Raw genomic sequence first — 26,265 nt, forward strand, 5'->3', positions numbered from 1 at the left:
GGAAATGCGGCAATGTTCCACACATCTGTGGTTAAAACTTTCTTTATTAATTCTCTGCTTTTTAAAAAATATTCAGGCTTTAATGAGAAGGCTTTATATGAGAAATTCTAAATCCCAGAAATTAATGTTTAATCGGTGTCATGTAGTTTAACCCCCTTGTGTTTGTTTATTTTAATGTCTTTTTTCTTTATTTAGTTTATTCATTTATTGTTCTACTTTTATTATATATATATCTATATATATATATATATATATATATATATATATATATATATATATATATATATATATATATATATATATATATATATATATATATATTGCTATTTATTATTTATCTGCTATTGAATGTATTATTAAGTAATCCTCTCTTCTTAAAATGTATTAAGTTAAATTAAATAGTCATGCGCGTAGCCAAGGGGGGTCAGGTGGTTTGAAAGACCAAAAGTTGGATTATTATTATTATTATGTTTGAATTTATCTTATTATTCAAATGGATAAATTCTCACTGAAGAAGGTTGAATGCGCTGGCCAGTTTGTCATTTGCCTATAGGCTTCAGTTTTTAATTTAAACCAAGTTTTAACAGATTCCCCAAAGAAAATTATGATAAAAAATAGTATTTTAAAAATAAGTATATTTTCATATTTGAAGAGTTTAGATGCAAAAACCTAATAAAACGGGAATGGTTGGTGAAAATAACGTCCTGTTTGTGGCACATTAGTATATGTGAGGGGGCTTGTAAATAACTTATGAAAGAATAAAGTTATGTTTAAAATCAAGCACAAATGAACCGCCAACTTATCCAGCATATGTTTTATGCAGCGGATGCCCTTCCACCTGCAACCCATCTCTCCACACATACTCATTCACACACATACACTACGAACAATTTAGTCTACCCAATTCACCTGAACCACATGTCTTTGGACATGTGGGTGAAACCGGAGCACCCGGAGGAAACACACGCAAACGTGGGGAGAACATGCAAACTCCACAAAGAAAAGTCAAGCCAGGGCTCAAACCAGCGACCTTGTTGCTGTGAGGCGACAGCACTACCTAATGCGCCACCGCGTCGCCCCAGTACATAATATTTTACTAGATATTTTTGAAGATACTAGTGTTTAGCTTAAAGTGACATTTAAAGGCTTAACTAGGTTAATTAGGTTAACTAGGCAGGTTAGGATAATTTGGCAAGTTATTGTAAAACATTGGTTTGTTCTATAGACAGTTGAAAAAATATATAGCTTAAAGGGGCTAATAATTTTGTCCCTAAAATGGTTTTTAAAAAAAAATTAAACTGCTTTTATTCTAGCCGAAATAAAACAAATAAGACTTTCTCCAGAAGAAAAAATTTTATCAGACATACTGTAATTAGGTTAACTATGGTTAGGGTATTTTGGCAAGTTATTGTTTAACGATGGTTTGTTCTGTAGACTATCGAAAAAAATGGCTTTAAGGGGATAAAATTTTGACCTTAAAATAGTTCATAAAAAATTACAAACCGCTTTTATTCTAGCCGAAATAAAACAAATAAGACTTACTCCAGAAGAAAAAATATTATCAGACATACTGTGAAAATTTCCTTGCTCTGTTAAACATCATTTGGGAAATATGAAACTTAAATGATTTCAGCAAATGGCTGCAATATAACAAAGAGTGAAAAATGTAAAGGGGTCTGAATGTTATTCCGTACCGACTATATATATATATATATATATATATATATATATATATATATATATATATATATATATATATATATATCTTTTTGTACCAATGTTGTTAATGTTAAAATTTAACAATAAAAATGGTTTACAATAGTCAAAAGTATAAGCATTTTGTATTATATATTTTTTTATTATATCTATACACTTAAGTGACAAAATGCTTTCATTTTTTATATTAATTTCAAGGTCTGTAGGGGACTGTATGAGTTGCTCATAACGAGTAAAGTTAAACGCATTACTTAAAAAATAAGCAATAATAATTGAGTTCCTTTTTAAAAATGTAACATGAGTTACTTTTTACTTTAATTAATTAGATTTTAAAAAGTAATTGCTGCATTAAAATTAAAGTTCTCACAATTAATCATGCAGTCAATGAGAGATTGTGTTCATTATTTTGAACACATCGAAGAAAAGGAAAAGGGGATTGTCTAAATAATGGACAATGATTTTACTTAAGACAAATAGTACAAAAGTAGCAAACAAAATGCTTTAAACTTTAATAACAATTGATCTAATAAACAAAATAATCTATATTTACAGCATGCATAGCTCTGGGGTAAGGAAGTTCTCAGATAACATTATCAGAAAATAAATTTTGATGTGTTTTTTGAAGGTAAAGTGTGTCAGTTACAAAGTATTTTGTTAATTGCAGAGCTCCTCTATTAATAAAAGAAAGAGAAAAAAAAAAACAAGTTCTGAAAGACATCAAGCTCAGCCAGGTCTGAAAAAGTAATGCAAAAGTAACCCAAAAGTAACGTAATGCATTACTTACTGTAAAAAACAACTAAGTATTGCAACTAGTTACTTATCGAGGGAGTAACTCAACATTTTAATGCATTACATTCAAAAATAACTTTCCCATAACATAATAAGGTGTTTCAGGTTCAGTTGTTTAATCCTTAAAAATGCATTAACCCAACACTGAGCCAACTATTATCAAACCCAAGAGGTGGGTTAAAACTGCATGGATCTTTTAACAAGTTAAATAAAAAATAAATAAAAAAAACAGCTGTTGGATTTGTCCATATTTGACCTCACTGTTGGGTTAGGATCAGAATAGGTAAAAATATAAAAATGTTAAGCCTACCTTAATCTTTTAACAAAATTACGCAAACATAACACAACTTTCACATTACTTTCCTTTTTTAAATTAACCAAGTAACACATTTAGTTACCTTTTAGGTGACTAAGATTGTAATATATGGGACATTCTACCAGAAACGTACATTTTCAATTATAAAAAAATGTGACAGGGCCTGACAGACGCTTGTCGTCCTTAAAAAATCATACCATTCAATGAAAGAACGCATCCTTGATCACTGTTAGCTTCTCCTTCATCAAATGATGCCACTTTCTCAGAGTTAAAGATGTATAACAGAAACAAGAGGACAATTGTAAATTTATTTGTATTATATATTTGTAGTAGGCATAGGTTGGTATAAGATTCTGACGGGATGATAACCTTGGATAAACAATATCATGGTTTCACGGTATTGGGATTACTCTAAATTATATTCTTTTTAAATGTCTGGGTCAAACACAAAACCTTTTTTTCCACTTTGAACACAAAATATTTAATTTTAAGAAACTTTTCTAATATTTTGGAGCAGTAATCATCTCAGGCTAAGTAATTCTAATGAATCATTGACTTCTGTTGTCTTCATTAGTTTCCAAAACACAGATTGCATTACAATTTAAAATGGCATCTTTGATATCTTTTACTGTTCTAAAAAGCTTAAAACAAAACATAAAAAACATAAAAAAACCTTACATATACTGTAGGAACGGTATAGCAGAAGATTTTGGAGGTTTTAAAACCTTGACTTTTTCAAACTGCAGTATATCTTGAAAACAGCTACCGTCCCATGCCTAATTTGTTGTATTAATTTGGAGAATGTATTTATAATTTCATGTTTTTAATTAATTGATGTGAATGATAACAACTTAAACATCTAGTTCTGAAGTTTTTTTTCCTCCCTAAATAACAGTTTTTTAGCACAACAAAACTATTAAAGCTATAGATTCACTTGGGCTGAGGGCAAGGACAATGACAGGGTTTGTACATTTGTAAAGTGTTTTTATTAAAGATAAAAATCAGAGAAAAAAATTAATGACATATTCCTTTACAGAACAACTCGCAGAAGTCAACCATCAGTGTATTTTAGAAATATTTGGAATTAAATACTTATTATTCACTGTATTAATGTTTTTACTTCATGGAAATAGATAATGTACATTTCTGCTAGAATGTCCAAATGTCAAACTTGCCATGAAAAAAAATTAAGTTTTCACCAAAATACGGAAACAGTTTATGTTTTTGTGTGTGTGTGTGTGTGTGTAAGCAAGTATTTTACAGTACTTTAAAAAAAATATTCAAAAATTCATCTGTATTCTATTTGATCTACCAAAACACTCAAGTGGCAATTTCACATCCATAACAGAGAGATGTCACATCCATAACAAAGCTTTTTCCTCATAAATGTGACAACATGAAATGAAATAAAATCAATCATTTTTGTTTTATAGTGAGCCAACTCTTCTTCTTTTGATTATCATTGCTTCTTTTGGGTTGCACAGTTTATTTTACAGAATTTCTACAAAGCATGATGTAGACTGTTAACCTGCAGACTTTTTTGTCACATCCATAACGCCTGTTTATTTTCCTCATTTAAAGTATAAAACATGTTTACAGATTGATATTTTCTGGTCCCTTAACTCTGTGGTCAGTTGTTCTGCAAAATATAAACAGATGTTTCAACATAATGTTAACATATACTTACTATGTAATTTTATATGTTGAGTTTCTACTGCAAATGTCACATCCATAACGCTGGAATTGCTCGTTACTTTTCCCAACCCAGCAGATTTTAGCTGTTACATTTTTAGGGACACAACATGAAAAAAATAAATGAAAATGATGGTGTAAATGTTTATTTCTCTCGGACAAATAAACGTAAGAAAACAAAACAAACAAACCCATAAGTTCTGTGATGAATTTATAGACTGAATCTTGTAAAACTGTCTCTTTCTGTGGGCTACGTGTGGTCAGGCATGCAGGGGTGGGGAAAAGCAGAAGTGGGCAGGCTGTGCTTGAACTGGAATGTATAACTAACTTTCTCTCGAGGAAAGGCCTTATTTCATCAGTCGCCGTTACTGTAAACAGCTCTGAAGAATAACGGGTCCGAATATGAGAGGAGTTCTGGCTTTTCTCGCGTGTTTGTTTGCGTCTTTTCCCCCGCTGCACTGTAATCAGCAGGGCTCGATCCCCGAGGGTAAGGCTTTGATTTTGGTTATCACAGTTTTAGGTAAACCGCACCACTTTCTGTTCGCGATATTGTAAAGTCGCTGCTGCAGTTTTAATGTAATTCACTGCTTAATCGTTGCAAACACGGGGCGCTAGGTAAAGTTAGCAAGTCGTTAAATGGACACAAACTCACGCCGCTGACGTGGAGAAATCAGTGCGGGTCTCTTCACGGTTAATGTTGACAAACGACAACAAAATTACGCTTAACACAACAAAAAAGTCTTAAACTTTTAAAAAAGCGACAAAACCTGTGAAATTCGAAGTGAACATGCACCATGTGAGGACAACGAGACAATTGTTACATCGTACCTACGCGTTAGTTCTTGCCAGATATTGTTCAGGTTGTCAGGAATGCGGGTTGATGGCACTGCTAAAAAAGAGGAAAAAAGACTATATGACAGAAAACATCTTCGCATAAATGATTCACAATCGACGCAGATTTATTTGTTTCGTTATTTCATTATATAACCATCAGGTTTACGTGCTGTGAGAGTAAGCGAATATTCCAGATGTGCACGGAGTTCCTGTCGGATCCTCAGATGATAGGAGTGGGATGTGGGATCGCAACCCATTGGGATGAGCTCTTCCAGCACGTAGGCAGAGGAGCTGAGCAGCTGTGGAGAAGTTTGACGTTTGTCTTTCTATAATATTAACACTGTTTTGTGTGTTTTCAGGAGATCTTCTGGTGCTCACTGTAGCCACGCAGGAGACTGATGGGTTCAGACGGTTTTTGAGATCTGCTAAACACTTCAATTACACCATCAAGGTGCGGGACTTTTGCTCTCTTTTTAGCAAGTTAATAATGAATTAACCATTATGTATTAGTGGAATTGTAAAGGGATAATAATTCACACAAAAAAAATGCAATTAGTAAATTCATTATTTAGTATTCATCCTCTACTTGTTTTTTTTTGGATTTATCTCCTCTACTAATCTGAAAAGAAGATATTTTTAAGAATACTGAAACAATTCATTCATTAATTTTTCCTCGGCTTAGTTCCTTATTTATAAGGGGTCATCACAGCAGAATGAACCACCTTCAGCCTATGTTTTATGCAGCGAATGCTCTCCAGCACTGGGAAACAGCAAGTCACACTCACATTCACACACTATGGTCTATTAAGTTCATCCAATTGACCTATGCCCATTTCCAGCTTATGTTTTACGCAGCGGATGCTCTTCCAGCTGCAAACCAGTACTGGAAAACATCCATACACCCTCATCCACACACACTCATACATTACGGACAATTTAGTTTATTCAATTCACCTATAGCTTTTGTTTTTGGACTGTGGGGGAAATTGGAGCACCCCGAGGAAACCAACACAAAGAGAACATGCAAACTCCTCAAAGAAATGCCAAATGGTCCAGTCAGGACTTAAACCAGAGACCTTCTTGTTGTGAGGCGACAGTGCTAACCACTAAGCCACCATGCCGAAACTGAAACCATTTGAGCTCCATAGTGTTTTTTCTTGCTATTATGGAAGTCAGTGACTTGTTTCCAACATTCTACAAAATGTCTATTTTTGTTTTTAACAGAATAAAGAAGCGCATAAATGTTTGCAATCACCTAGAGTGAGTCGGTTTTCATTTTTAGGTGAACTATCCATTTAAAATATGTGTCTCTGACATTTTTGGTAAACCTTTTACATTGAAAATGTACAAAAGCTAGTAAGTTTTAATTTAAGCAGGGGTTCCCAAACTTTTCAGCCCGCGACCCCCAAAATAACAATGCCTGTGACTCGCGACCCCCAATATCCTCTGAGGTGGTTATAAATACAGAATCCTTGCATGCAATGGTGCACACTATTTTTCGTACATTTTTTTTATGTATGTGAGTGTTGTAAATGTGCCAGAAAGTTTAACCTGGTGTTATAAAATCAATCTCCTGCGTCTGACGCTATTGCTGTGTCTTTAATATTATGTAATTACCCCAGGGGTCACAATCCAATAAAAGTAGTAACTATAAGCTATTATAGTAACTATATACAGTAGTATAGAGTAACTATAAATTACTCTTTTTTCTTTTCAGTAGGTTATGAATAAATTTTGGTAATTCTTATAGGTAATTCTTATGGTTTAATAAAAATAAATAGATTTTTGCAAATCACTAGACGACCCCACTTTATTGTCCCGCGACCCCTTGGGGGGACACAACCTCCACTTTGAGAACCACTGATCTAAAGGGAATTACATTAGGTTTAATAGCCTATAACATTTCCTTTGATAGGGTTAATGTCTCTTTACCCAAGGCAAATTACTCAGTGACTATGGAAAAATCCTAAGATTTATTATGAAATTCAACTTTTTTAGGTTGACAAGTGGGCTGAATCTAGTTGTTTGAAGGAATAAAGAAACTAACAAAGTATAACAATTTAAAACCACAATAAATTACTCCTTATTTCTTTTAAGGAAAAAAGAGTCTAATATGTTACCAAGTGATTTTTGTTGTTAATATGCCTGACAATTTGTTTTTATGGCATATTGTTACTCTGAATTACATTTTCGTTCTTAAGAGGCACATTAATCAGGACACATTCCAACGTATATTAATAATTATACATTTTTTTGATGCTCGAAATCTCATTTTTATCTTTGAGCTATTTATTTAGTAATGATTATAATTATACTATTAATTCGGAGATGATTAACTACTCCTACTTTTAGTTTAAAAGTAGTCATTTAGTCATTTACAGTAATAATCCATTATCATCCAATCACAGTTATTTTGTTTAATAAAATTCATTACATCAAATATCACCAAGATGATCAAGTATCTTTGAAATAGTATTGTAGTTTTTTATTAAGAAGTTTGGCCTGAGGAGAAATGGTCATGCCCAACTGATCCTGGTTTCTTTCGAGGTCAGTTCGTCAACTGGTAAAGTTTTGTTTCTCGGCACTGTCACCACTGGCTTGCTTACTTTGGGACTCGTGGAGCTACTTATTGATGGATTTGCTCTTCAGTGTTTGGACTTTCAGCAGTTAAATTTAAACTGAACTGAACTAAACTCTGAAAACTGGACTAACACAGTTTTAATTGACTAGAACTTTTATGTTAAGCTGCTTTGACACAATCTACATTGTAAAAGCGCTATAGAAATAAAGATGAATTAAATTAATTACACAAAAAAAAAAATGTGAGATGCACCTTTTAAATTGCAGTTTCCGGTCTATAAACTGCAAACTGATGCTTGACATTCCTGTGGTGTTTTATTAGGTTCTCGGACGAGGTGAAACATGGAGAGGTGGAGATTACATGACAGCTCCAGGTGGAGGACAGAAAGTGCGCCTGCTGAAATCTGCACTGGAGGACATCCAGGAAGAGAAAAAAGTCATTCTTTTTGTGGATAGGTAGTTATGTCCATCATAACTAAATACATACAGTTGAAGTCAGAATTATTAGCCCCCTGCTTATTTTTTCCCCAATTTCTGTTTAACAGAGAGAAGATTTTTTCAACACATTTCTAAACATTATAGTTTTAATTTATTTTATCTTTGTCATGATGACAGTAAATAATATTTTACTAGATATTTTCAAAACACTTCTCTATAGCTTAAAGTGACATTTAAAGGCTTAACTAGGTTAATTAGGCAGTTTTGGGTAATTAGGCAAGTTGTTGTATAACAATGTTTTTTTCTGTAGACAGTCAAAAAAATATAGCTTATAATTTTGACCTTAAAATATATTAAAAAAAAAAACTGCTTTTAATCTAGCCAAAATAAAACAAAAAATACTTTCTCCAGAAGAAAAAATATTATCAGACATACTGTGAAAATTTCCTTGCTCTGTTAAACATCATTTGGTAAAAAAAAAAAAAAAAAAAAATTCAAAAGGGGCTAATAATACTGATATTAGCCCCTTTCACACACACAGACCTTTCCGGAAAATTACCGGCAATTTTCCGGAAAGGTTGTATGTGTGAACAGGTCCTTTTTGAAAATACCGGTAAATTAGTTCGGGCTATTTTCCGGAAAGAGAAGTTGTAACATTACTGGTAATTTGCCGGAATGCTGCGCTGTGTGAATGCAGAAGGAAGATTGCCGGAAAGAGCGCGTGCACGTCTAGAATGTGCTGACGTAAGATGTCTGCTTTAGCCAATCAGAACATTCAGACGCATTCACATCCGCGCGGTTTTTGAGAATAAAAGCCTTAGAATATTTTTCCAGACACATTTAGCTGCTAGAAATTAGTCAGATCACGTTTATATGTTCATCTTAATGCCAACCGTGTAATTAATTATCGATAAGATGCTTATGATAAGCCGTTGTTTGTTTACCTTCAAGCTTTGCGTGTGCCCATGAAACAGCCCATGGGCACACACACATATCATGTACATCTCGACATGCGAAAGTGTTTCTCGATATGTTTTCATCGAAGTTGTTCACAGTACTGATCCATCCAAAGAGTTTGTGCTGTAGTCAAATGTTTACAAACACAAGGGCAGCCGTTTAGAGGTCATTTCTGGTTAATGATGTCAGAATTTAACGGTATTTTGGAATGGATGTGTGAATGCTCTTTTCCGGAAAAATTCCGTAACGTCCTCGCCTGTGTGAACAGCACTTTTTTGAATTTACCGGTAAAGTCGTTCCGGAAATTTTCCATATTCTTACCGGTATCACTGTGTGAAAGGGGCTATTGTGTGTGCTCTTTCAATCATAAGAGTTGATTATTAACGTTTGTTTATGTCTTTCCACAGCTATGACGTGATTTTTTCGTCTGGTCCCAAAGAGCTGCTGAAGAAGTTTCAGCAGGCCAAACACAAAGTAGTGTTCTCCGCCGAGACTCTGATCTGGCCGGACCGTCACCTAGAGGACAAACATCCTCATGTCAGGGAAGGGAAGAGGTTTCTTGGAGCAGGAGGCGAGTATTTCTCTCTTTCTTTTTCAGCATTTTTTGTTGACCGTTGAACGTTTTGCATTCACATTAAATGTTATGCATTTTAACGTGGCGATATCAATGGCCCACATTTCCTGCTTGTTGCCAAACTATTTCATAACCGTAGCAAGAGGCAATTTAACCATATCTTAATGTTAATAAAGCTCCCATAGCATCATTTATCAATATGTGGACCTTATTGGATTCTTGTAAGCTAGGGAAATTAAAAATAAAATACAGGCAATACATTAGGACCACTGTTATTGTTTTACATCCATCAAAACGGTCTATACATAAACCTCACGGTGGGATGTATTGATGCATTAAATTTTTTTTAGTACATTTACATTACATTTACGTAGTCGTAATTATAATGCCGGATTAATTTAAATCCCATCAGATGGAGGAGTTTTCTACAAAAATACTGGTAAATGCAATACTTTTGGTCACACTTTATTTTTCCGGAGTTTCCTCCGTTTGCTCCAGTTTTCCTTAAAGTCCTAAGACATGCGCTATAGGTGAATTGATTAAGCTAACTTGACCATAGTATATATGTGTGTGTGTGTGTGTGAGAATGAGAGTGTATGGGTGTTTCCCAGTACTTAGTTGCAGCTGGAAGGGCATCCGCTGAGTAAAACATGTGCTGGATAAGTAGGCTGTTCATTCCCTGATAAATAAAGGGACTTGTTTATTTAGTTTATTTAAGCTGCTTATTAATAGTTAGTATGTAGTAGTTGGGTTTGGTATTGGGTAAGACTGGGGATGCAAAATAAGATCATACTTTATAAGTGCCATCAATCTAATCAATAGGCAGGTAATACGCCAGAAGTAAATGTGGTGAATTTTTGCTAAAGTGTAACCATAAGTGTGACCAGGAAAAGGTGATTGTCGTGCATCAGACCAGACGCATGTGGATAGATGTTTTATTTATACTTAAATGAGCGTTATGCCGAGTTCAGACTGCATGATTTTCAAAGTAGTCGTGTCACAGATGTTTTCACACTGCATGACTATCTGGGCTGGCGTTTCGTCGCTGCTTTGTTTACACTGCAAGATGGATCGGCCACAGGGACTTTCACATTGCATGACTTTACTATAGGAAAAATCGCCGACAAGTTCATCCAAACTACGTCTCACAGCCAAAAACACGTCGTATATCTTTTGTTATTAACTACATAATTGTCACGACCGGGCCTTGAACCCGGGTCTCTGGTGTGGAAACCGATGTGTATACCACTAAGCCACAGAGGAAGTTGTGTTGGACCCAAACGAAAACACTCCAAGAGGGAATCCAGAAAACAAGGATTTATTAAAAAAAATATCAACTTAGGTTCTTCTCAAAAATGAGGTAGCAAAACAGACAACTTAGGTTCTTCTCAGAATGAGGTATACAAAATACTCTAACAGTATAATAAACATGTAAAGAAAACTCCACGAGGGGAGAAAACAAACAGATAATTAATGCAGTCAGCAACAAGGAAAATAAAACACTCTTACTAGACGTAGCTCAGGAGATCAAGGGAAACGCAAGGCAAGTTCACAAGAGATGACTCAAACACCGAGTGAGGAACACAGACAAAGTGACAACTTAAATACACTGGCTGGAACAAGTCACAGGTGATCTAAATTAAGTAAACAAGAACACATGAGGAAGAACAAATACAGAGGGGAAACACGGGGACCTCTAGGGGAATGGAGACAAACTGCAGGATGGTGACAGGACCCCCTCCTTTAGGAACGGCTCCTGACGTTCCTACCAGAACACCCTGGCCTCTGGGTATGAAACTCCCGGATTAAACTAGGGTCCAGGATGTCTTTGGCAGGAATCCAGGAGCGCTCTTTTGGCCCGTAGCCCTCCCAGTCAACCAGATACTGAAGTGAGTTCTGGACCCTCCTGGAGTCCAGTATCCGGTGGACCGTGTAGGCTGGCTGGCCGTCAATGATCCTGGGAGGTGGAGGGGGTCTGCGAGGGGGGGCAAAGGGAGAAGACAAGACAGGTTTTAATAAAGAGACATGAAATGTGGGATTAATTCTAAGTGAACGAGGAAGATACAAACGATAAGAAACAGGGTTAACTTTCCTGGCTATTCTAAATGGCCCGATGAACCTCTGGGACAATTTTCTCGACTCAACCCGGAGTGGAAGGTTCTTAGTGGCCAACCAGACTCTCTGGCCAACCCGGAAAGTAGGAGGCCTTCGACGACGGCGATTAGCCTGATGTTGGTATCTCAGGGAGGTTCGAAGGAGAGCGCTTCTAGCTCTCCTCCAGGTTCGTCGACAGCGTCGAACAAAGTGCTGGGCTGAGGGAACTCCCACTTGGACCTCTTTCTCAGGAAACAATGGAGGGGTATAACCAAATTGGCATTCAAAAGGGGAAAGTCCGGTGGCTGAGGACTTGAGGGTGTTGTGGGCATATTCAGCCCACATTATGTAAGATGACCAAGTGGTGGGGTTATTGGCTGCCATGCACCGTAGAGTGGTTTCCAAATCTTGGTTAACTCGTTCTGTCTGACCATTAGACTCAGGATGGAACCCGGATGATAGGCTGGCAGTGGTTCCGAAGAGTCTGCAAAAAGCCCCCCAGAATCTGGACAGAAATTGTGGACCTCGGTCAGAAACAATGTCTTGGGGAATGCCAAAGACTCTGAAAACATGGCTTATTATGAGCTCAGCAGTCTCTTTAGCCGATGGCAACTTGGGCAGAGGAATGAACCGGGCAGCCTTGGAAAATCGGTCCACCACAACCAATATGACCGTGTTGCCCTGGGAGAGTGGAAGTCCTGTAATGAAATCCAGGGAAAGGTGTGACCAAGGCCTGTGGGGAACAGGTAAGGGATGGAGCAGTCCCTGAGGTCGCTGGTGTGATGATTTTCCCTGACAACATACTTGGCAGGCCTCCACATAACCTTTAACATCTTCCTTTATGGAAGGCCACCAAAAGCGACGTCGGAGGAATTCTAAAGTACGGGAACTACCTGGGTGGCAGGTCAATACAGACTCATGACCCCACTGCAAGACCTGAGCTCGCACTGCTCGAGGGACATATAGAGCCCCCAACGGTCCATTCCCTGGATCAGGTTCTTTGGTTTGAGCCTTACGGACCACTTGTTCCAGATCCCATCTGAGGGGGGCAACAATCCTTGAACTAGGAATAATAGAAGAAACAGGTTTTTCATGTGTCTCTGGAGAGTAGGCTCGGGACAAGGCATCAGGCTTAAGGTTCTTGGAACCGGGTCTATAAGTCAGGATGAACTGAAATCTGTTGAAAAACAGAGACCATCGAGCCTGCCGAGGGTTCAGTTGCTTGGCCTGCTGGAGATATTCTAGGTTCTTATGGTCTGTAAGTACCTGGAAAGGATGTCGAGCGCCCTCAAGCCAATGGCGCCATTCTTCCAAGGCCAACTTAACAGCAAGCAGCTCTCGGTCCCCCACGTGGTAGTTGCGCTCAGCATTAGACAGGCGACGTGACATGAAAGCACAGGGGTGTAGTTTTCCATCCTCATTCCTCTGTGATAAAATGGCTCCTACACCCACATCTGAGGCATCCACCTCTACCATAAAAGGTATGTCTGGATTAGGGATAGAGAGTATGGGAGCTGAGGTGAATCGATCCTTGAGATCCTGGAAGGCAGCCGCTGCTTTAGGGCCCCATTCAATCTTGACTCCTCCTCCCTTTGTCAGTGCTGTCAAGGGAGCCACAACTGAGCTGAAATTCCTGATAAACTTTCTGTAAAAGTTTGCAAAGCCCACAAACCGTTGCACCTCTTTTACTGTGGTTGGAATAGGCCAGTTGAGAACAGCTTTAATCTTACTAGGGTCCATCTCCAGGTGACCAGGGGTGACAATGTACCCAAGAAACTTAGTCAGGGAAACATGAAACTCACATTTTTCTGGCTTGACAAAGAGATGATTTTCAAGGAGTCTTTGGAGAACCCTGCTGACATGGCCCTCGTGCTCCTCCATGGACTTGGAAAATATAAGTATATCGTCCAGATAAACGAATACAAATATATTTAACATGTCTCGGAGGACGTCGTTGATAAGTGCCTGGAACACGGCAGGGGCATTGGTAAGACCGAAAGGCATCACTAGGTATTCATAGTGGCCTGTGGGGGTGTTAAAAGCAGTCTTCCATTCATCTCCTTGCCGTATCCGCACCAGATGGTAGGCATTGCGAAGGTCGAGCTTGGTAAAAATGGAAGCTCCCTGCAGCAGCTCAAAGGCAGTAGCCATAAGAGGCAGGGGATATCGATTCCGAATGGTTATCTTGTTAAGACCTCGGTAATCGATACAAGGCCTAAGCCCCCCATCCTTCTTCCCCACAAAGAAAAAGCCAGCACCAGCAGGGGAAGTGGAGGCTCGGATGATGCCAGTTGCCAGGGACTCTTGGATGTAAGCATTCATAGCAGCCTGTTCAGGGGGAGATAGGGAGAAGACTCTGCCTCTAGGAGGGGAGGAACCGGGGAGAAGGTCAATTGCACAGTCGTATGGGCGGTGAGGTGGTAAAGAGGTGGCTCGAGACTTACTGAATACTGCCCTAAACTTATGATAGACAGCGGGAACTTGAGACAGATCTACAGAATCTTGAGGCTCGGGATGAGGGGCAGAGAGGCTCTGGGTAAAACAGGTGAAGTGACATGAAGGACTCCAATCTAGAATGGAACCAGTAGACCAGTTGATATGGGGATTATGTCTGTGCAACCAGGGATGACCTAGAATGACCGGATACTCGGGAGAGTCAATAAGGTAGAAAGTCTCCTCCTGCTGGTGTTTAGCAATGGTAAGCTTCAGGGACTGAGTGGCCTCAGTTACTTTGCCGGGTTCAAGGGGTCTACCATCCAAAGCAGTTACTGACTGGGGATGAGGGAGAAGGTGGGTAGGAATCTTAAGTTTCTTGGCCAAGGAGAGATCTATGAAATTACCTGCGGCCCCTGAATCGATCATTGCCTGGACCGGGAACTGATGACTCTCCCAGGACAAAAAAGCTTTGAGAGCTAGAACGGTGTTGGCAGGAGGAACTCTTATTTTCCCCATCACAGTCCTCCTGTAACTCGGTGGGGACCCTCGTTTCCCGACAGTTCTGGACAAGTGGATCGAAAATGACCAGACATACCACAGTAAAGGCATCGTCGCTCCCTCATCCGTCTGTCCCTTTCACTGGGAGAGAGTCTGGAACGACCTAGCTGCATATCTTCTGGAGGCTCGGGAGCTTGTTCATTGACTGGGGGAAGTCTGACTGGTGGAGCATGAACTGGAGATGCAGGTTTGTGAACAGGAGTTTGGGACTGGGATGCTCTGCCTCGAGTCATTCTCCGTTCTCTCAAGCGAATATCAAGGCGAATGGCCATATCAATAAGGGATTCTAGGTCTTTGGCTGGTTCCCGGGTGGCCATCTCATCTTGAATGGATTCAGCTAATCCACCCAGAAAGCAGACTCTTAAGGCCTCGTCATTCCATCCACTACCTGCTGCAATAGTTCGAAATTCAATGGCGAAGTCTGCAGCGCTGCGAGGACCTTGACGGAGAGTAAGGAGACGTTTGGAAGCCTCCTGTCCACTAACTGGGTGATTGAACACCTTCTTGAATTCCTTCTCAAAGGCTGTGTATGACTGGCAATAACTAGGCTGGGACTCCCATGCCGCAGAGGCCCAAGACAATGCCTTGTCAGTCAGAAGGGTGATAATATAAGCGATCTTTGAGCGGTCAGTGGGAAAACTTGAGGGCTGAAGCTCAAAAGTGAGAGAGCACTGGGTGAGAAATCCCTGACAGGAACTAGGATCTCCTGAGAATGGCTTGGGGGGTGGAAGTCTGGGCTCTGCAGCAGCTACTGGAGCACTGTTGGTACTTAGGGGTGGTGCAGCAGGAGAAACAGGAGAAGAAACCCCAGGAAGGCTTTGAAAGAGTTGCCGAATGGACGACGTGACATCAGCAAGGAGCTCTGAGTGTTTTGTCATCACCTCCTCTTGACGACGGAGAACCTCTTCATGACGCTGGAACGAAGCTTCATGACTGCCAATCACTGCCAACAGATCTTTGGTACTGAGTGCCTCTGGGTCCATGTCTGACTCGGTGTTTCTGTCACGACCGGGCCTTGAACCCGGGTCTCTGGTGTGGAAACCGATGTGTATACCACTAAGCCACAGAGGAAGTTGTGTTGGACCCAAACGAAAACACTCCAAGAGGGAATCCAGAAAACAAGGATTTATTAAAAAAAATATCAACTTAGGTTCTTCTCAAAAATGAGGTAGCAAAACAGACAACTTAGGTTCTTCTCAGAATGAGGTATACAAAATACTCTAACAGTATAATAAACATGTAAAGAAAACTCCACGAGGGGAGAAAACAAACAGATAATTAATGCAGTCAGCAACAAGGAAAATAAAACACTCTTACTAGACGTAGCTCAGGAGATCAAGGGAAACGCAAGGCAAGTTCACAAGAGATGACTCAAACACCGAGTGAGGAACACAGACAAAGTGACAACTTAAATACACTGGCTGGAACAAGTCACAGGTGATCTAAATTAAGTAAACAAGAACACATGAGGAAGAACAAATACAGAGGGGAAACACGGGGACCTCTAGGGGAATGGAGACAAACTGCAGGATGGTGACAATAATGAGAAAGAAGCCTTTAATGGGGTAGAACATGTACATGTTTGCTCACCTGGGTTAAAAGGGAATTAGCCATTTCCTCAACGTTGATAATAAACTAATTTCTTTCTGTATAAAACGTCAAACAGACACAGTTGCTCCTGAGTCCTGTCAAACCTCCACTAGTTTTTCCTCCATTTCGTGGGTCTAAATAAACCGAAAAAGAGCACTTTTAACTTCTCCCCCAGCCTCCCGCTGGCCTGCAGCAGGTATAAACACACGCACACACAAGTGAAAGCTGCTCTCTCATTGGCTGTAGGCGATCGCTGATGTTATTTTCAGTTAAAACTCATTTCACACAAGATGATTTGAATCGCCGACAGCTCCAGATATTTAGCACGCCAAATATCTCGCAGGCATCGGCGACTCATCGGCGATTCTCTCAGATCGCGTCTTTGATAGTTCATACTGTGTGATTGCCACTCACGTGCACGAGCAGCGATTTGCCTGTGATTTCATGCATTTGTCGGCGATTTCTCAAAACCTGTCGGTGGGCCAAAATCGGGGCTAAAATCACGCAGTCTGAACTAGGCATTAATGAATGTTGTATGCAGTAGTTGTTTTCAGAGAACAGTTCCAAGGGACTGTTATTGTTAGAAAATCAAAGTATTTATTTATCTAAAAATATTTACAAAGATAGACATAATAAAAGAGTGTTAGTATTATGCCAGGTTTACACAAAATGCAGAGCACCGTGTCACTTGCTCTAGATACTCACGGGATGTTTTGTGAATTTTCAGCTTGAGTTGAAATGTTTGGACTGAAATATTTGCAGAAGACGCGATTGAGGCAAATTCCATTCCTTTCAATTATTCATTTCCATTCTGCTTAGTTTTTATTTCAGAGGTTGCCACAGCGGAATAATCAGTTAACTATTCCAGCATATGTTTTTACGCAGCGGATGCCACCCAGTAACCTCACACAATCATTCACACACACTCATACACTACGGACAATTTAGTTTGTCCCAATTCACCTATAGCACATGTCTTTAGACTGTGGGGGAAACCGGAGCACCAGGAAGAAACATGCAAACTCCACACAGAAATGCCAACTGACCCAGCCAGCATTTGAACCAGCGACCTTCTTGCTGTGAGGCTATAGTGATAACCATTCAGCCTCCGTGCCACCCAGGATTTATTTCAATAAAATGTATTATATAAAAATAAAATTATAAATATGCAACAATTTAAATAATAATAAAAAATCATGAAAACAAATGCAGCGTCAGTACAGAGACCACATTCGTTATCTCTGGCAAGTTTTCAAACTGAACCCAAACTTAGACAGAAAAAACTTAGAAAAATGTGCTTCCAGTTAATTTACAACTTTAAAGGTGTTCATGTGCATTCGACTTATTTTATATTTAATCTTATATAATCTCAACTTGACATGAACCATGCACCATACTGTATGTTTTACAAGGGCAGATTTACTATTAAAAGGGTTTATTTACAATGATATACTAAAAAAAGGAAAGGTGTTTTTCTTTTTCAATCCGTGCTCACAGGGATCCATCAATATGAACAAAAATACTATATGATATATTTTTGGAGCTCCGGTTTCCCCCACAGTCCAAAGACATACGCTATAAGTGAATTAAACTAAATTGTTCGTAGTGTACGAGTGTGTATGGGGGTTTCCCAGTTCTGGTTTGCAGCTGGAAGGGCATCCGCTGCGCAAAACAAATGCTGGAATTAGACATGGGCCAGTTTAAGATTCTGACGGTATGATAACCTTGGATAAAAATATCACAGTTTCATGGTATTGTGATTACTGCTCTAATAAATATTCCTTTTAAACGTCTGGGTAAAAAACAAAAACTTTTTTCCCTTTGAATACAATATATTTTATTTTGAGAAACATTTCATATATTTTTGAACTTTCCAGCAGGCACAGGACGTCAACATGACATCAGATTGACGTTGTACCCCAAAATGGACATTGCATTTTGTTTGGAATTGAAAATCAAGTTGACATCAAAACCCAATGTCCAACCTAAAATTAACCAAATATTAATATCTAATGATGTTACAGCTTGACGTTGTGTGGTTGTTACCACTATGATGTCTATCAGACCTAAATTTTGGTTGCCGTACCCAATGAATTAATGCCAATATTTGACGTCAATATGACTTTGGTTTAAGATGTTGGCTCAACGTTGGATTTTGGTCACTTTCCAACACAACTTAAAATCACCGTCGCTACTGGGCATCAAAATAATGTTGTCATTAGATGCTGGCTAGACATTGAATTTTAGCCACCTGTTGTCACAACCTAAATCTAATATAATATAATTAATTATATCATTAAATCAATCATTCTGCTTTCATTTGTTTCAAAGATTTGTAAATAAATGTAAATATAAATCTTACACATAAGTTACTTTAAGTTAAATCTTGGTGGTTTTAAAACCTTGACTTTTCCAAAATGCAGTAAACCTTGAAAACGGTTATCATGTCATGTCTAGCTGGAATACAATAGTGTGCGGTTTATTCTGCTGTGGCGTCCTCTGTAATAGAAGCTAAGCTGAAGGAAAATGACCGAATGAATAACTAAAATATGAAAAATTCGGTGGCTGAATATATTTTTTGTAAGAGTTTACTGAGAAATGCTAATCAGGAAGTCTGAAACTTTTAGTTTCATATGCTACGATCTCTGAGAAATGTTCAGAATGTTCCATATTTTTGGTCTGATGTCAGAAACACAAACAGCTGCAAATACGTCAGACATACTCTCTGAAGAGTCACTCCTTCTCTGTTTTCACAAGTAAAAATTAAAAGATAACTGTAAGTCATTTAATTACACCATCTAAACCATATAATTACATGTTTTGTATCTGTTTATAGGCTTTCTTTTTTTATGATTGTAACGTAGGCTTTCCCTTTTTTGCAGGCTTTATCGGCTATGCAGCAAACCTTAAAAAGATGCTTTCTGACTGGTCAGGAGCTGACGGCGACAGCGACCAGCTGTTTTACACAAAGATTTACATCAACAAAGAGAAAAGAGTACGTTTTTCTCTCTCTTCTTTTGGTATAGTGTATATTTTAAGTGGTGCCAACCATAGTGTGGTTTCCTAGAACTTTATTGCTCCGCTTTAAGATATTGCGCCTTGTTTACAGAATGCACATTCAAGTTCACAGCTTTCAGTAATGACACATTTGAAAAGTGTTTATGCTGCTTTTTGACGTTTTCTACCCTGTCATTTCCTCTTCAGAAGTCTATAAATATAACTCTGGACAGCAAGTGCAGATTGTTCCAGAACCTTCATGGAGCTCTTGGTAAGTGTAAGCTTTAGGCTTGATCACAGAAAAGCTTAAATAAAAACACAACTGAGACGTTAACCCTTTATTAGCCACTGACTTAAGCCAAGCTTAAGTTTGTGTCACTATATTGCAATTAAATCCTAATCTAATTATGACAAACTATATATTGTTGGAAAGGTCTAAATACATACATTACCTGACAAAAGTTCTGTCATCGATCACATTTGTAAGAGCAACACGTAATAACTTGATCTCTAGTTGATTATTTGGAAAAGTGGCAGAAGGTAGATGAATTATCTGTTGAGCTGCATCCCAATCATCACAAATACTGCAGAAGACCTACTGGAACCCGCATGGACCCAATAATCTCATAGAAATCAGTCAAGTTTGGTGAAGGAAAAATCATGGTTTGGGGTTACATTCTGTATGGGGGCATGCGAGAGATATGCAGAGTGGATGACAACATCAACAGCCTAAGGTATCAAGACATTTGTGCGGCCCCTTATATTACAAACCAAAGAAGAGGGCAAATTCTTTAGCTGGATAGCGCTCCTTCTCATACCATATTAAAGTTTCTGAAAGCAAAGAAGATCAAGGTGCTCCAGGATTGCCCAGCTCAGTCACCAGATGTGAACATTATTGAGCATTGATTGGGCATTGAAGATGAATCCAAAGAATCTTGATGAACTCTGGGAGTCCTGCAAGAACGCTTTCTTTGCCATTCCAGATGACTTTATTAATAAGGTTTTTGAGTCGTTGCAGGGATGTATGGATGCAGTCGTCCAAGCTCATTGATGTGAGTAGTATAGTCTATACTGGACATTATTTCTGTTAAGTGGCAAGACTTTTATCTAAGCAAAGTCAGACCTTACTGTCCTAATTAAATTATTAAAAATCAAAGCATGATCATATTTTATTTTGGTAGAATAAGCATAATCTAAAGGCCTTTGTCTTTCATATAAGCCACTTCTGATTCTAGTAATCAACTGGAAGTCAAATTATTATTTTGCTGGTCTTAAAATTTGGATAGGCGACAAGACTTTTGTAAGGTAGTGTATTATACATTGTTTTTATTTATTTATTTTATTTATTTATTTATATTTATTTATTTTTTACGGAGGAAGAGCAAAGAAAAGTACTGTCATCCTTTAACCTATGGGAACGTTTTCTCTTACATTTTAAACCATAATATCATAGTCTAACCGTAAATCAATCATGACAAACTATATATCATTTGAAAGCTTAAAATTTCTAAAGTTTTTAAACCTGGCAATGGATTTTTGTATAGATATCATTGAGCTATTTTTTTAATTTGCAATGGGTATATTCATCATAGGTGTAAAGAATGACTTCGCTACAGCAATCCACATGTAAAAAAATATTTAGATGATTATTAGAGGGTAATTACAAATCAAAAACCTCCAAATTGCTCATACCACTTTAAAAATGTGTCTACGTACAAATATTGTGAAAAAACATTCACAGAATGAAGAAATACAGCACTATCATACACCCAGCACAATAAGGCGCAAGGCATGTATGCTGTGATTTGTTGCTGTTTTCAGACCAGCGCAACGGTAATATTTAAGTTTTGCACCAGGCTGTTTAAATAGCGAATTAATTTGCACCACTTGGTGGACTCATGGGTGTGCTGGTCTGAAAAGGTGTATTACGTTGCGTCGTTGGCACCTTGCTGTTTTGAGAAAGCAGAAATAGAACGTTCTGTTGACTAAGGCCCCGTTTACACTAGTGCGTATTAGTTTTAAAACGGCGTTTTAGAATGAAAACGATCCGCGTCCACACTCGCGTTTTACCCAGCGTTTCTGAACTGCTCTCCGTCCACACCAAAACGCTGAAAACGCACATCACGTGACCACACACACACACTTTGGCAATCGCTGGAGCCCATCTACCCAGATGAGAGCTCTGCTAGTCGGACTTCTCATCAAGCATCTCCCGCTGGATCTAATCTCACTATATTTATTAAACGTGATATTTCATTCATCTTGTTGTCTTTATCTAACGACATATTCCCTGACTTTGGTCACTGGAATCTATTACTTGTTCTCAGGTAACGTGTTTTGGCTGAGCGCAAAGATAAGTTAATGATTAATGTAAGCACGTAGCCTACATTCTGTATATTGACTGATCGCTTGCCTTTATTTCCTATAATGTATAAACTTATTGTATGTTATACTTTTATAATGGCCATTATCGATTATTAAAACTGATATTCAGCAAAAGAGAGGGTGTGTTTCGTATTTTCACTGAAATTGAAAGGAGGCAGTTGTTATCGGCTCCGTTTTGTTATAAATATGCACACAGTGAAGATGACGCTCATGCAGCACGACGCCTCAACATTTCTGCTGTCTGTTTAGTTGTTAATATTAAAATAAAAATAGGCAGTTCCTTATATCAAGTTTACATTTTATTGTTGAGAAAGTGAAACAACGTAGCCAAGGTGATGTGAATGAAGTTATAAAGTACACTGTTCCCTGTGAAGATTGACGCGTGTCCTCGGTATGTTTTCCATATCAAACTGAGAAGAAGAGATGCAGCCTTGATCAAACTTGCGAAGTCTGAACTTACACGGAGAAGATTCAGGACTGAACTGTGTGTTAGGCTACTTAATATTGAGGAAAAGCCCCAATCAGAGAGGCGAATGTCTGCAGCCCCGCCTCCGTTTTTAGATGTCTCCGTCTTTCCCCATCCACACTGAGACGGAGCTGCAGCGTTTTAGAATGAAAACGGCCTCTCCAGCGTTTTCGAAACGCTCCGTTTTCGGCGCTCGAGAACTCCGGCGTAGTGTGGACGGATGGCGTAACCGTAGCAAAACTTATGCGTTTTCAAACTAAAACGCATTAGTGTAAACGGGGCCTAACTAAAAGCTGGTCTAAAGTCAGTGGCGCAAAGTTTTTGTCATTTAATGAGTGTTTGGATATCACTCAGTTTTTTTTACCACAGTAAGTTTTTATTGCTCATGTATTAATTTGCTGGAAATTAAAACTGAATTTAGAAATAATTGTTGAAACAAATCTTTGTGCTTAACAAACGAAATTAAGTATGTAGCCTAATAGATGTCTTTAGTACAACACTGTTTCCTCACTCCACTATAGTAAAAGATTAAAGAGTAAAAGTAAAGTAAAGAGGCCGAATGGACAAGGCTCATTCTTTATCCTCGCACTACAGATAGTCTGTTTAACTGTTTTCTCGCTAGTGAAGCATTTAGTTGTTCCACAAAGTCCGCCATGTAAATAGCAGATGCGCCATGTCGTGACTCTTAAAGAGAATGGGAGATGAGACTCTGCTTGGTTTAATACACGTTATGCTCAAAACACACCCATAACTCATTAAGAGAATAAGCACAACCCATATTTTTCCGACCTTAAGAAGCAAATGTGGATTCAGACACTCCCTTAATGCTTCTGCGCCATGCACTTTAGACTTTGCGATTAGATCAGTAAAATAGAGCCCATACTGTTCACCAATCAGCTTGTTAAGTGGTGACGTGTTTGTGACGTATGTAATACTGTTTCCAGGTCCAAGCCGCCACTCATTTGAGTGGAGAAATCATTCGTTTATGATCACGTTTTATTCCTATCACACAATAAAGTTAATTTTATATAAAATCATAGTGTACACAACAATCTCTGGGCTTGCTGCATAACAAATACCAAACATTTAACAATTTATAAAAAAATAAAAATAATAACAATAATCACTTTCTGGATATTAGGCATGGACATATATACTGCGATTGTGAACGTATCGAATATATCGCTTTGTAAACGTTTATTATTACCATTTCATGAGTCTCCCCATTCAGTTGAATAGAGCGCTATTTGTAAAATAATTTGTTCAGATATTAAGTACTACATTTTCTGGCAAAAACAGGTTTTGTAAAAGACATGATTTATGCAATATAATAAAACATACATTATTATCATAAACCTAAAGACATAACTTTTATTTTATTAAAAAAAAAGTTCACTTTAGCTACAATCTGACAAGTGTCTTATTTAAAACGAGACCAAGCTTAAATCTGTGCACCAAAGCGTTGAAGATTGGCAATCCTTTACGTTCATTTATGTTCAGGGTAAAAGAGGCTTCTGTGAAATTCTCTCTAACATCAGCTCTTTAAATGTTTTGTGCAGCGTCAGGACAGTTTTGGTTCACTGATCCCTGCTGGGAAGTTTCCTCTGTCTCTAAGCTTAATAAGGAACGGCTAATGAAGCATTTTGCTGAGGGTCTCGGGTGCTGATTGGTTTCATGTGTCAGAAGCTGTTGTATTAGAGGCTTTGCTGTAGTTTTTTGACCCTCTGCCAGGGCTGTGGGAGGAGAGCGAGTCTCCCGGGTTGCCTGTAATGGCATTTGTGGCTGGGATGTTAAAGTTAACTGTAAGATGTGCCTGTGAACACGTACGCCGTCTCAGCAGGACTTCCCAGGCCAGGTGTGCCACACTGAAGCTACTGTTGAGTTCGGTTTGGAGAAAAAACACTGTGCATTTAGTCTGGGGAAAAGCTATTGTAGCAATGTAAATATTTAGGTTTGGTTGCATTTGTAAGAGATTAATATACATAAACTAAACATGTGTTGTAAACTACTATTTTGGCTTCAATATGGTTTCCTACTGACCTTAGAATCTATAAACACGTTTTTAAAATGAGGTTTGCTTTAGGACTTAAATGATTGAGGCATTTATTCTAATGAATGCATTATTTGACTACAACAGTATGGTGGCATGAGAGAGCTCAAATGGTCTGTAACTTCAAGGGATAGTTCACCAAAAAAAGTATTTACTCACTCATTTAATGAGGCGACACGGTGGCTCAGTGGTTAGTTTGCTTGTTCTCCCCGTGTTGGCGTGGGTTTCCCACACAGTCCAAAGATATGTTCTATAGGTGAATTGAACTAAATTGTCCATAGCGAATGTGTGTGAATGTGAGTGTGTATGGGTGTTTCCCAATATTGGGTTGCAGCTGGAAGGGCATTCTCTGCATGAAACATATGCTTGAATAGTTGGTGATACAGAATGGCTTTCTATGTATGTAAAGTTTGCAGTATTCAATGTATTTTCTGTGTATTGAGAGAAAAATTTTGTCACTTTTTTTGTGAGATGGCCATGTTTCAGTGAATATGTTGTTTATGAGTAAAAGTTAAGATGTCCCTTTTTGTATAATTAACTAATGATGGTGGAAAACAGAACAAACGGACAATAAGGTCAAAGTAAACAGCAACGCAAAGTTCATAACTATTGCAGTTGTGTCCTGTTTTTTTTTTCTACGACTCTTGAAACGACTCTTAATGAATGATTCACTTTTCAAATAATTTACAGAAGAAATCCTCAAAAAGGTAAAATGTCTTTGTTAAAATAAACTGCAAAAATCATAAATCTACAGATATTTTGATTAAAATGTTTACAGAAAAACACTGTTATTTTAAAGACTTTTCCTTGATTATTACAATCAAATATGTTCAATAAAGTTACACACTAAGGGCCCTATCATACACCCGGCACAGTGTGGCGCAAGGCGTGGCGCAATAGTCTTTTGCTAGTTTCAGCTTGGCGCAAGAGTCGTTTTGAGGCGTTGCGCTACGCTGTTTAAATAGCAAATGCATTAGCGCTCATATGTTCGCCCATAGGCATTCTGGTCTAAAAAGAAAGGCGTTCTGAGGCGTACTGCTGGCTCGTCGCTATTTTGAGAAACTATAATAGATTTTTCATTAGACCAAAACAAACCCGGTCTAAACTCCGGCGCAGAGTTGCGCCTCGCTTACGCACTGCTTAATACACACAAGAGAGCAATAGGCAAATATCTTTACATATGAAAAAATGAAATATTAAGGATATATATGGCATATAATAAGAATAGATATAGGATATAAATATAAAGGATTAAAATATTACAAAACATTATTTTCTAGCCTACATAAATATGAAAAATTACTGCTTTTATGTCTTCTTCATCTTGGGAGGCTTTTTCAGTTCATTCATAACAATTTGCTTTTGTATAATGTTATTATTATTAGCAGTATTATTTATTATGTCCATATTTATATTTGTTTTATTAAAACAAGCTTAGATTTGCCCACCTGTCAGGTTTTAGACCATATGGGGCACAGCATGTGTTTTAGGATATAACTCAGGTTTTTAAGCACACTTCGTTTTTATTGTTCATTTATTCATTCTCACGCAGTAGATGCTCCGTTTAACAGTTTTCTGTTAAAAAAAAAAAAAAAACTGCTAACTGTTAGCTTGTGAAATGCTCAGTTTTTCCACTTAGACTTACTTTGCGTCCTGTAAATAGCGAATGCGCTCTTGGTGCGACGCAGCTGGCTCTTAAAGGGAATGGGAGATGAGACTCTAATTGGTTTATTCTCAAAACACACCCATAACTCATTAAGAAAATAAACTCAACCCTTTTAGACCATGCGCCA

General features: G+C 38.1%; 1 protein-coding gene across 2 annotated transcripts in view; it reads left to right on the plus strand.

The window, feature by feature from the left end:
• Positions 1 to 4,796: 4,796 nt before the first annotated feature.
• The window catches only part of plod1a (procollagen-lysine, 2-oxoglutarate 5-dioxygenase 1a), a 46,053-nt gene continuing 24,584 nt past the window's right edge, over positions 4,797 to 26,265 (plus strand). The window contains exons 1-6 of one of the 2 annotated variants that reach the window (XR_015497271.1): positions 4,797 to 5,000; positions 5,707 to 5,798; positions 8,250 to 8,383; positions 9,730 to 9,893; positions 19,457 to 19,569; positions 19,779 to 19,842. Coding sequence is in view for 1 of the 2 variants with exons in the window: in NM_001077742.2 (NP_001071210.2) it covers positions 4,916 to 5,000; positions 5,707 to 5,798; positions 8,250 to 8,383; positions 9,730 to 9,893; positions 19,457 to 19,569; positions 19,779 to 19,842 (652 nt within the window). In the remaining variant the exon portion in view is untranslated. The remainder of the gene's footprint in view (positions 5,001 to 5,706; positions 5,799 to 8,249; positions 8,384 to 9,729; positions 9,894 to 19,456; positions 19,570 to 19,778; positions 19,843 to 26,265) is intronic. The other variant, NM_001077742.2, reaches the window with a different exon arrangement.

This window comes from Danio rerio, chromosome 8, assembly GCF_052040795.2.
Source record: "Danio rerio strain M-AB ecotype USA chromosome 8, GRCz13ab, whole genome shotgun sequence".
NCBI classification, from domain to species: domain Eukaryota; kingdom Metazoa; phylum Chordata; class Actinopteri; order Cypriniformes; family Danionidae; genus Danio; species Danio rerio.